The sequence below is a fragment of the Anas platyrhynchos genome, chromosome 1 (assembly GCF_047663525.1).
Source record: "Anas platyrhynchos isolate ZD024472 breed Pekin duck chromosome 1, IASCAAS_PekinDuck_T2T, whole genome shotgun sequence".
Classification (NCBI taxonomy): domain Eukaryota; kingdom Metazoa; phylum Chordata; class Aves; order Anseriformes; family Anatidae; genus Anas; species Anas platyrhynchos.
In genome coordinates this window covers 178605501-178618360 of record NC_092587.1, presented here as the reverse complement: position 1 = coordinate 178618360, position 12860 = coordinate 178605501, and the positions used below count along the sequence as shown (strand labels likewise).

At 40.9% G+C, this 12860-nt stretch overlaps 1 protein-coding gene across 1 annotated transcript in view; it reads right to left on the bottom strand.

The window, feature by feature from the left end:
* The window catches only part of SETDB2 (SET domain bifurcated histone lysine methyltransferase 2), a 35509-nt gene that overhangs the window by 20912 nt on the left and 1737 nt on the right, over positions 1 to 12860 (bottom strand). The window contains exons 3-13 of the mRNA XM_072033089.1: positions 11648 to 11770; positions 10267 to 10332; positions 9800 to 9902; positions 8537 to 9103; positions 6788 to 6907; positions 5864 to 6033; positions 5236 to 5464; positions 3462 to 3546; positions 2400 to 2505; positions 1444 to 1772; positions 171 to 259 (exon numbers count right to left, since the gene is read on the bottom strand). Of these exons, the coding sequence (XP_071889190.1) occupies positions 171 to 259; positions 1444 to 1772; positions 2400 to 2505; positions 3462 to 3546; positions 5236 to 5464; positions 5864 to 6033; positions 6788 to 6907; positions 8537 to 9103; positions 9800 to 9902; positions 10267 to 10332; positions 11648 to 11770 (1987 nt within the window). The remainder of the gene's footprint in view (positions 1 to 170; positions 260 to 1443; positions 1773 to 2399; positions 2506 to 3461; positions 3547 to 5235; positions 5465 to 5863; positions 6034 to 6787; positions 6908 to 8536; positions 9104 to 9799; positions 9903 to 10266; positions 10333 to 11647; positions 11771 to 12860) is intronic.

Here is a 12860-nt window from a genome sequence, read left to right as displayed (position 1 = left end):
TTGCACTGAAACAACTGTATTCCTTCAGTCTTTAGTGAATAGTAAGAAAGTAGTTCTACAGTTTCATGATCTAAACATCTGCACCCTTAGTGTAACTTTTTCTTAATAACTGAGCACTGTTTTCTTTCCTACTGCTTTGAAAAAACATCACATTTCAAAAAATAAATCACCTGTTTGTGAAGAAAGCCACCCATGGGAAACTTCTGTTGTGAGTCTCTACAAACACGCTCTGTGCAAACAGATTTGGGCAGCAGCTGTGCTGTGAAACAGAATATAGGAATTAGAAAAAGTAAGTCACACCTCGGCCAAAAGACCTGGTTTATGTCAAGTATGTTACTGCTACAGGTAGTTCCTTCCTCCCCTTTTCCAGTCAACACAATCTCTATTACTCAATGCCACTACCACTACTTTTTTGCTTTAACTTTACCTCTTTGATTTAATTTTATTATTATTATTTTTTAATCTCCATCATATCATGCAAGTACCTTTGCCTAGAAAAATCGAGGTCATTTACCAAGCTGTCCTCCAGCAATTTATGGTAAGAAATCATCTTTGATTTGAGATGTACCGCAAATAATTAGTACGTGACAGATGTATCTCGATGGCAGTCGGGGAGCAATTAATAGATGAAATGAGATGCTAAAGGTCATTCAGGTGCACATAGGAACACAGGTATGGTGATGGGTGAAGAAGGAAGGTTTCAGCGAGATGTGCTATGCCAATCTTACCACCATACTGCCTCTGCAATGAGGAAATGCTCAAGTATAGGCAAGATTTTCCAAGGAGATACACACCCATGGCAATGGAGGAATAAATCACTTGCTGAGCACATGCAGATGTGTGTATAAAAACATTCACCTTGGTTGGGCTTTTGTTGGAATTCATTGCTGTTTCTTGAAAAGTCAAAGTTCAGAGACTTACTAACCAAGCACAACCGACCACTTCCTTCACCTGTGACTGAGCTATAGAGAAGTTTCCTACAAAATCCCAACACTTACCTTAAATCAGCATAAGCCAGAATTTACAATGCTTTGGGAACAAGGAATGGGGCTGGGAGAAGGTTGGTAGTTTACTAAAAAGTGCCATTTGGTGCCTGGACAACCCCTCTCCCCCCCACAAAAGAGGTGCTATACTAAAATTCAGGAAACAGCTATCACTCATTACTTAGAAATATTTCACTCTGGAACCTGGTGGTGCCAAAACCTTCAGCTAGTGTGTGCCATGCATTATTTTATGGAAGCACTCATAGCTGGCAGGAGCCTACCTGCTGTTCTGTCACTTCAGAGTGCCGGGAGCACCACAAGCTGCCCTCACGCGCACGCACCACGCATTTGGGTTATGTCAGGACAGATTTTGTTGCAAAAGCCTTCCAACTCATGCAAATCCATCATTTATTTATTTATGCTGAGGCAAGTAAGACAACACGTGCAAGTTCTTACTTACGTTAAGAAAACGACCCACATTCCCTTCTTTCGTGGCATCCAGTATATAAATATTTCCTTCGTTAGCGTTCAGAAGCGACCCATCACCGTCAGCCTCCTCGCAAAACGTGCCTTGTTTTGACTGCCTGCGATTCTCCTCGCTGTGCTTAGCTTTTTGGGCAACGCTTTTGGATGGCCTCGTAACACGCGTGTCATTCAGCACATCCGACTTGCCGCAAGCAACACCCTGCAGAGACAGACTCTTCCTTTTGCATTCAGCACTGTCCGTGTCAGCAGGCTCTGTCCGTCCAGCTTTCATCGCGTGGTCTTCCTTCTGCTGCTGACTGGATCCTGTCAATGGACGTGGAAGTTATTTTTCAGTATTGCTTTGAAGCAAAAGCCTTTCCCTTGTTTGGCCCTGGCCTCTTATCCACCCAGCTTTCTTTGTTGTCCAAAATACATTCAGCTTCCTTCCTATTTGCTTCAAAGCTTTAATGTAACTGCCTTTTTCCACACCTTTCACCACTTCTCCTGCAGTTACTATGTTTCTTGTTGTAGTGCCTGAAGCACTTGCCCAAGGCTCCCGCGAGCGACTTGGGTCTCTCCCTTCTTCTCAAATCCCACTCCAAACCGATGATAAAATGCCATGCAGAAGAGATCGTTCTCCTTAATTTCATTCCTGGGAGAACCACACACTGGAATTAGGACAGAAACAAGATGCGTGTGCAAACAGCATCAGTTTCACATTGTCTCCCAAGGCTGAGCGCCCCCACCCTTCCCCTTACATCCTCTGCCAGTTTTGTTGCCTGGTACATGCAGTGGGTACGACAATAATTTCTGTACTGCCGAGCTCTGTTAAGACAGCCCAAGCACTATGTGGACATCACCACCCTACTCTGCGAACAGGCCTGCACACATGCCAAGCCCACAGCTTACAAGCACGCTAAGAGTGCAGTATTTACAGCTCTGCAAACCTACTTTTTCCTTTCTTTGCTCCACTGGTTAGTTTTGCTTTGCTTGACTGATGAGGCTGAGAACTATTATCTTCGTCTGAGCTGGCACTGCGCACCAGTGTATCAACTTCCTTTAAACAGAATAAAACATAAGTGAAAAGGCTGTGACGAACCGTTGCTGTATGCAACTCTGGGTCAACACAGGATAACAAAAGGATTTTAGGACTCCAGGGCTTAAGTTTCAAACCTCCATGGCTATGACTGAGTTCCAAAGGTCCAAACATTTACTAAAATCCAACACGTATCTTAATTTCAAGTCACCCTTCAGAATAACCTGGAAGGAACTCCTCATTCAATATCATATTTACATTATTTAAATAAGTGCAAACAATCTCTCCAGGGTTTAAATATCTTGGTATAAACTGCCGAACCAAAGCCCAAATAGGTTTTTTACACTTTTTAATAAAACAGAAGTGGCAAGATTTCTTGCCTCCCACTACAAGAAGGCAATCAGTTACGGAAGCACCAAAGTGCACAGAACTGCCACGTTTTTGCATGCAAACATCGTGTGCAATGGAACCTGCAGAATAAGTTCACACCAGCTTCCTTCCTTTACAAGTATTTACAGGCAACACTTGACACCCCGGGGCAGATGAGATTCTCCCAGCTGTGCTGTTGAGCTAACTCCATCCAACTCGTGAGATTTTATTCCCTTCTTTTCCTGCTACAGCACTTTTGAGGGAGACATCACAAAAATATTAGCACTTTGCCCCCCCTAACCCTGCAATTAGCTGCAATGGGAGATGGAGGTGGAGAATCATTTATTGAGACTCGTGGCTGGAGCACCAGTGAAGGGTGAGGATGGAGAAAGAAGGGATGTAATTAGCTCCCTTCTCAGTGAAGATGTTGAAGGGATGATATTGGAGAAAGGATGGGGTACAGCTTCCAGCTTAGCTCACAGCGTGACAATCGCACAAAGGAAGTTTGGTAGAATTTAAGTGTGTAAGATGAAAAGGTCAGAGTTGATGCATATATTCAGCACAGTGGAAAAAAAAATCCCTCTTTTAAAGCCACTTCTTATTATTACCATTTGTAGCTGGTGATTATGAACAACAGCTATTCTAGTTCCAGGCCTTCTCACCGCTGCCACACTCGAATTCCTTGGGTGAACTCTGTGCAGAAAGTTCAAAAGGAGATTGCAGAAGACAACATGATAATAAGTAACGCTCACACCACGCATTTCTCCAACGGTCTCTAGAACATTAAGAGCAGACCACACCAGGACTTGCAGTCTTACTTTCACCCCAGCTGCTTTTTGATGATCTGGGTTAAGTTCTCAACAGTGTTTATAAAAAACAGCTCAGCACACTTCTTTTTTGAGAGAGAAGCAGCTGCTTTTACACCCTCCTTCAGTACTCCTAAGAACCAAGTTTTCTGTTAACTATTATACCAAATCATCTCAGAACACAGCACCTACAGGGAGAGTTTTGCCTTTTTCCTGCCATCACTTTCAACAGTTTTGACACTGTAGCTTCCAAACAGGAAAACAAAAAAGACTGGGGTCAAGAGACAGAGAGAGGGAATCAATATATGGCACATATAGAAAATACTCTCACACAACAGGACTTCGCTCTTTCACATCAGGAGAAGGCTGAGGAAGGATGGGAAGCAGTCTTTGCCATATGTACTTAAAACATCAGAAGTCACATTTACTTTGATTATGTTTAGAGTGCAGTAGAAAATATCAGCTTCAACCTAATCTGAGTATCCATACAGCATGTGGCAATAGGTAATAGCTCCTACTCAATAAATTTTTCAATCTCAAATATTTACGTGCATTTTCTTGCAATGAAAAACCATTGTATTTCTTTGGTCTACCAATAATGGCCACAAAATGCTATTCTTTAAGTCTTTCTTAAGATTTAAACCCCTTTGTAAATTCAGAAGCTGCAATAGCCATAAGTTGTGATATTTTAATATTATGATTACACTGTTCACCCTTTTAAAGGCAACTTGCTTGAGTGAATGACACGTAGGCCTTAGCCCACTGATATCCTCTCAAGTTTTTTCAGGTCAGCAAATCGGGTTTTGTTTTCTTTCAGGAGCCAGAATAGCAAATTCTTTGTGTGTCACACTTTTATATAGCCCCCATGTGAAACATTATTTCCTTTCCTAAGAGTAAAAATGAGATTTTAAGGTAACAGTGGAGTAAAAACAAACTTAATATCATGCTGCCCTACAATTTAGAGGGGAAGCACTAAGTAGAAGTAAAAACCAGATCACTGATAATTATGTAGCTTACAAAACTATTAGTTCATTAGGTTTACAAGATAATGAAATGCAACTGAGAATAAAGTGGCAGGTATTTTTTAAGGCTTTTATATTTTTTCATGAAATGAGCAAGTGTTTGCAATCATTCCTGGGCAGTAAAAAAGAAACAGTTTACAAAGGAGTGTGGCAAAGCGAGGAATAAAATTTAAGACGACGAGCTCCCCGCTTCTTTCTGAAAAGACTACAGCATGCTATTGACAAAGCCACACATTATTTTGCTGCAATTTTATTTTAGGAGTCTTGACAGGCTGAGACCATGAATTGAAAACAGGATTAGAATTCCTTTTGCAGTAATTTATGCAAGAAGCGTTCTGTCAGACTCCTTACAGAAAAGGTTAAAACCAGCAGGCCAGGTTACGTTACAAAGAACAAGAGGTTTAGAAATTGAGAGCAAAGCACAGGACAGTTAGTGGCTAATTTGTTATCAAATCCTTCGGTATCATCAAATATTTTGTAATCACTTCACTCTTCACACATTAGCATAATGATAAATGATTTTGCTATTCTTACATTTCCTTTGGTAAACTTACTCAGATGATTCATCTTCATTATCCACAGCCTGAGACGAAGACTCCTGCTTCTCAAGAACATGATCCTTGCCAGTCTGCACTAGTTCAATCTCAGAATCTGAGCAACTACTGTCAAGTTTCCTTTTTTTGGAAAAAAAGCCGTGCCTGCTGTCATTCACAGCACTCTCCTCTTTTTTGTCTTGACTGGCACCTCCCAATACTTGAGCTTCAGCTCTGCTCATTAATCTGCCTGGAAGAAAAATTACATTTTTTAAAAGTGTTTCTTTGCTAAGATGGGTCACACTGTATCAGTTCTAACTTATATTAAAGGGATTATTTTGAAAAGCAAAATATGAATGCATTTATACTGAAGGAAAACTAGCACTGGCATAAGATGCACAGACCCGTGAAGGGAAAAAAAATCAAGTCTGAGATGGGCTTTGCTCCAGAACCTTTTGAATTTGTCTGGCACCATTACAGCTCTTCGAAGTTCTTCTGTCCATTTGATCACCTGCAAGTTAAGATCATACTGGCTCGCTTCTTTTCCAACACTCTATTTCCCTGTTGGGTTCTCAAAGAAATTCCAGAGCACAGGCCACAGGGGAGGGAGAATTATGCTATAAATCTTCCCTAGGTCACCTTCTGTTACCTGAGTAAGTACAAACAAACGTCCCCTTGTCGATATCATCCAGGCAGCGGACGCCCCAACCTTTCTTCTCCGTGTTGAACACCTGCAGGCGAACTTGAATGCCATGCTGTACCACTCTGTTCTGACACATCATCTTGTCACACCTGCACGACACGCTACACTCATAAATTCTGTCCAGAGAAAACAAAAGAAAACACAACGTAAAAGAATGCGTTACTAAAGCACAGCTGGCATTATACATTTCCCTCCTGAGCACCAAGTAATGAGGCAGTTGAACGAAAAGAAAGACCCTGGCGAGAACTGAATGGGCAGTGCTCTGAAGCTCGTGACATTCTTGGCTACTGACTCATCAATTTTAAGAGTCAGATCTTTTTTTTATAAGGACACAAGAAAAATAAATACTTTCTTATTTTACAAAAGTAGCAAGTCACACAGATGAAGAAATCTTTATGAAGTATCTCATTCTGTGCTTGAGCAGATTTTAGCAAAGACAACCTGTCTGCTGACACCTCACTGTAGCTGTCAGGAGTTTTTGGATTTAAATAAATGCCACGAGAATAAATCACAACTGTGCTTTTTTCCATCTGTTTCTAGGTTCACTGGCAGATTTAATCCTGTACCCCAACCATAAGTCAACACTGCACAGCAACAAGGACTGAAAAGGAAACAATATTACTGGGAACAATAACTTGTTTCCTCCATCACCTGTGCACACGCACAGAGCACTGTAAAAAAAGCTGTAGGAATGTGAAGTACCAAAGTGTTTTTCCCCATCGTTACTCAAGTCATTTATTATTTCTGCCCAAACCATCCTGACTTGCCAGTAACACTGGGGCAAAAAGTGAAGGTTTCAATAATCCAGAAACACTATAGGAGTAAAGAAAGAGTATACAAATAAAATAGTAATTGATAGTTCTTTCTTACCCACTGGGAACAGGCCCTTCCAGTCTTTTATAACTGTATCCACGAGACGTTTTAGTACTTGGAGACAAAGAAACTTTATGACAGCCTCTTGCAGTTAGCTGTAAGCACGCGCATTTTGACCTAGAAGATAGAAGTAAAACATCATGTGGAAAACAGAATCCATTTGAAGCACTGTAAATCAAGTTTCCATCATTTAAAATGTACTTGACTATATGCACAAACATCTTGTTTTATTATTTTTAATTACAAACAGGACTTGGTTAAATTGATTGAATGAAGGAATGAGAACGACCTGCTCTGGCACAGCATCCTGGTCTGCTAGCCACAATTTCATCACCTTCCTCCCACTCTAGCCCCCCCAAAGTGAAGAATTCCATAGTGCCCATTGCAGAACTCCAGCAGTAATGCTGACTCTCACACCTTATGACAAATCCAAAGACTCTTACTCTGTCTCAGCTCTTGGGGAAGTTCAGCACACAGCAGGAGCATGCTGTGTGCTAGCTGGTCCCCACTGCTCGAAGTCATTTGAATTTCTGCAGCTTCATTAATATACTGCACGCCAGTACCAGCAACTGCCCCAGCTATCAAAAACACAAAATGGATTCAAGGAGAAGGTAACACCTCCAGGCAGAGATCAGGTTAAAGACAAACACCCTTCAGGGAAGTGGGCAAATACCCCACAGGAAAGTGGGCAGTGTTCTTGCCAAAACTGTGTCAGTTTCCCATAGAAACTTCCAACCTTCCCTTCCCTACTCCTTTCCCAAAGCTGAGATTTGCCTTCCAGCTCCACTTGAAGAAGCACTACCCATCTGGGAGGAAACGTAAAGGAACATAATGAGGAGCGGCTGAGGGAGCTGGGCTTTTTCAGCCTAGAGAAGAGGAGGCTCAGGGGTGACCTTATTGCTCTGTATAAGTACATTAAAGGAGGCTGTAGCGAGGTGGGGGTTGGCCTGTTCTCCCATGTGCCTGGTGACAGGACGAGGGGGAATGGGCTAAAGTTACGCCAGGGGAGTTTTAGGTTAGATGTTAGGAAGAATTTCTTTACTGAAAGGGTTGTGAGGCACTGGAACGGGCTGCCCAGGGAGGTGGTGGAGTCACCATCCCTGGAAGTCTTCAAAAGACGTTTAGATGTAGAGCTTAGGGATATGGTTTAGTGGGGACTGTTAGTGTTAGGTTAGAGGTTGGACTCGATGATCTTGAGGTCTCTTCCAACCTAGAAATTCTGTGATTCTGTGATAATCCTTCTCTCGATCGCTTCTTTTCCTACAACAGATGCTGGACAGGTAGGAGCACCCCAGTTCTGGATGAAACAAAGCCTCAGTTGTTTCAGTCCATGCAGAGCACAAGACAAATACTGCAGATATCCCATCACAGAATTGAAGGGGTTAGAACGGAGCTCGAGATATCATTGTGTCCAACCCCCCTGCCAAAGCAGGTTCCTTAGAGCAGGCTGCCCAGGTAGGTGTCCAGACGGGCCTTGAATATCCCCAGAGAAGGAGACTCCACAGCCTCCCTGGGCAGCCAGTCCCAGTGCTCCGTCACCCTCACCGTGAAGAAGTTCTTTCGCATGTTGGTGTGGAACTTCCTGGGCTCCATTTTGTGATCATTACTCCTTGTCCTGTTCCCGCAAACCACTGAAAAGAGGTTGGCCAAATCCCTCTGTCTCCCACACCTTGGGTATTCATACACATTGATAAGATCCCAAATGTTTTCCCCACTGTTTGCCTGGGATTCGATTGTTCCACTCACCTATCAATGCAGCCATCTGTGCAGTCACACGAATCAAGAAACATGGTGGATAAATTGTTGAGGTAATACCCACGGGGCCACGATGCCCTCCGGTATTTAAAATAAGGTAACCGTGCGCAGTCGATATCGTTACAGAAGGAGACGGGCACAGACTCAGCTCCGTTGCTGATATCGAAGTCATACACGAGGGGTTTGGGATTTACAGTGTTCCTGCCCAGCAGTACGTAGGTGTTGAAAGAGAAGTGGTCAATAAATAAGAAATTGCATTCTGTTTCAAACAGGTAATTCTGCACGTCCTGAAAGCTTCTCAGACTCCTGCCACAGGGAGCTTTGTAATTCACATCCAGCGACTTCGAAAGGCAGTCTGCTTTTGCGTGGCGTCTTTGGAAGTGCAGCAGGATGGGGATCTGCAGAGGATTTTCACCCTTGTAGGCGCTTGCTGCTCTGTTGGTGAGACACGCGCTAGAGCACTTGTGGTTCTGATACTGGGGGCTTAAAGGGACACGTCCAATTTCACTAGATGCTTCTTCGCCCCCTGAATCTGATTTTTCCACGTCCTCCTTTTTGCTATTTTGAATGAAAAAAAAAAAAAAAAGACAAAATGGCATCTCAGACAACCAGTAAAACAATTCATCTACTTGTGGTTTAGCATTATTACTGTAGGAAAGTTAACAGCCCGCTGCTACAAGGCCCAGGGTTTCACTGAGTGACTGTTTGCATCATGCAACGTGGCCTGACACCATATGAAGACACACAGTACCATCCCAAATAAAGGACAGCAGCAGCTCTGGCCCAGAAAGAGCTTACATGCTAGAAGACAGAAACAACATTTATAAAAAAGAATTAAGAAACCAAAAGAAGAGTACCTTTGTCTCCATCTTCCAGCTACTACCTAAGCATAACTACAGACTCATTTGCCTAATGATCCACAGTCTGAAACCTTGAGAACTGAACTCAAAACTATTAAGTCCCAGCCCTGGTAGCCCTGGAAACATTCATGATTTCATTCAGAACTAAATACTCTGATTCTGGAAGGTTCTTGTGTGGTACATTAACCAACTCTACTCAAAAGCTCAGGTTTTGACCATGAAAGCCATCTTGGCCATGTAGGCCAAGTTAAACATATTTTTGCTTTGAAAATTGTCAGGATTCAAAGTTGAATTTATAAATACCTGAGTGAGATTAAATACTCTCTCAAGTGCAATAAAGACACATAGAATAATGAGTTTTGCTAAATTGGAAGTATTAAATAAACACACTGACCTTTGAGAACCTCCTGCAGAGTCTGCAGTTCTGGCATCTGTAACAAGTTGATTCGATTTAGGTTCGATTTCCTGTGCACCATCTCCATCAACTGCTTCGCTTTCTGAAAAAACATGGAATACAAGCAGAAACATCGGTAATCTAAATTGGTGTGCATTGACAGATTTGAGACAGAAATGCATTGCAAAGATTTTCCCCCTTCTCCCCAGCCACCACATGATTTGTGCATTAAAATCTCCCATGCAGCTTTCAAAGTGCATGGAGATAACACACATACGAAACACACAGATTTTTCTTCATTATTTGAGGTAAAAGGATGCAGAGGTTTAGTTTTTTCTCTGTTTGCAATGCCAAGGGGCTTCTGAGATCTATTTTATTCATTTCAAAACCAGGAAATGAACTCCTGGTAAGTGAAACAAAAGAAATTAAAGCCACACAACAAATAAATGCAATCAAGATGCACATACCACTTGTCGAAGTTAAAAGATCCCCTAGATTAGCTTCGTTCACCAGTGCCCAAGCCTGCCAGCATTCTATGTAAAAAAAAGAAAAAAAAGAAAATCAGATGTGAAGTGTAAGGACAACGATAATAGAGACAGCTAAAAGGGGAAAGAAGGCTTAAGTCCTCCAGAAACATCATTTCCTGTGTTAATCTAGAGCATTGCAACACTCAGACTATTGGAAACTTTTTGCACTGCAGCGCTAGCACGATGCATCCTAATTCACACATCGAGAAGCTGGAATGAAGTCACAGCTCCTATCAGTAATTGTGAACCAGAACTGGACATCCTCTGCCTTGTGGAAAGCTGCTGGAATGCTTTTAAACACACAAAGTCCTTTAGCCTCCAGATGCAATAATAGATGTAAATATAAATTAGTAAAAGTTTCTCTCTTTACATTGTTACTGGGTTAGTTATCTCCCACCAAAAAAGGGCTGGATCTTGTCAGGACAAATTAATGCAACTCATAAATTGCTGGGCAATTATAAAAACACAAAAGCAGTGACTTGTTCTGTCTCAACCTGTTGCCCCATGCAATAAATAGGCTGACAGAAACGACAGTAAAATCCATATTAACAATTTAGTTTGGAATCTTTACAGAACAAAGCACAGAACGTACATATTTAAGTACATTACAGAGTCATTGCATCATCCGGGGATTAAAATTCAACTTTTAACTCCGCAATTCTGGAATATTTCCTCCCAAAAATCAAGACAGGAACGCGAGTTCACACACAAAAAAAAACACAGCACCAATTTAGAGCAAGCACCAAAATGCAGAGTTTAAAAGTGTCTGACACTGCTGTGCATTTTCTTGTGTAGAAGCAGCAGTAAACTGCACAGATTATTAAATCACTGATGTAAATAAAAATTAAATAATTTCTAAGTTAAATAGACCAGTTAAAAACAAAAGAAAACAAACAAAGACGTCTGTGTACTGCTCCAGACTTACCAAACTCCTGATTTTGATACAGATAAAGAAAACTTATTTCCACGAAAATCAAGAACAATCTTATAATGCATTACTGTTACCATTTTCTCCAACATGAAGTAGTACTTAAAAGATTATCAACTCACTACAAACCCATTCAATTCACTGAATCAGCCTTAAAGGCTAAAACTTTTGAAGATGAACAAAGCACAAGGCACTGGAGATATTTCATTACTACTCAAGGATAAACATTCCAGTTCTGCATGCATAAAAAAAAAAATATCTTTGAAAAAGCACATGGGCAAAACGATTATATGGCAAAATGCATCTGAAATGAAACTACAATGAAACTACTACTACTGAAATGAAACTACAGCTCAGTTGCAGTCCTGCTGAACCATTACAAGGGTTTCAAACCTTGGTTTGTGGCAGTTCCGTTCTTGATCTTTTCCTTTAGCAGCAGCAGGACTTCTTGCACCTGCTCAAATATGATGTCTACTCTTCTATTTCCCAGCTGGGTCCAAAATGCCTTCACATCACCTGAAATACAAATTTCCATTTACAAGTTTGTACAGCTCCCAGGAAGTCTAAAAATACGAGTAGCTCAATGATTTTTTCAAAGGCTCAAAAGCATTTCAGTGGGATTTTATTTTTATTTTTATTTTTCATTTTTTTAATTTGAATGTCTATTCCTAACCTTAATCATGAAAACAAAACAGAAATCACCTAGTGATGAACTGGAGTAAATTCCGATGGTCCATGAAGCTCCTCCAAAAAAATTCAAGCATGTCTACAAAGGGTACTCTGGAAGCCTTTCTCCAAATACTAACAAATTAGTTCCACTGTAAATTAGTCATCAATTAAATTCATAGAAGTGTCAAAGAAAAATATTTTCAACTGAATGAACATATTACTAAAAAAAAAAATCCAAATTTTTCTTTAAAGCAATAACCTTCCTTAGCTGTATAAGATGATTGTCCTGATTGTCTCTTCAGGAAGCTTTCTACGGGAAAAAATGCTGAACATATTCTCAGATAAAAGCAGTTTTGATAAATTTTGCTTACCAAGTTGCATTAGTCGCAATAATTAATATTCCACTTACATCATACCTCCATTAGAAATATTTAAAACAATGCTTTGCTAAAAGATTTTTTTAAAAAATTAAACCACTGATTAAAACCTGATTCATCACACCTCTTCTCTTCCAAGCATACGTATTTGTGGTACTCAGCCTATTCATGAAAGCTGTTATTAAAGTATTAGTATGTCTTTGGCAAGGACACTAAAAAGAGAATATGATTCAGTGTGTCACCAGACCATGCTAGAAAATGGCATGTGATCTCCACTGTGGTTAACATTTCTCTTTTTCGAATAGCAAGCACAAAAGAGTAAATAAAACTGTTTTCCCATTCCATTTCAAGAGTCCACTGTCACCATCCTAGGTTTATTGTCTGCTTTCAAAATGGCAAGTTTTGGCTAGCAGACCTGTGATACCACCCCAACTGTAATGAGATCTGGCTTTCTTGTAACGCTTGCAAAGTATTTTTTCAATTTCTTATCAGAGAATGACTTCCATTGCAAAGTATAACAGGAACTGAGCAACACTATGTCAGTAGAGAGCCAGTGGTTA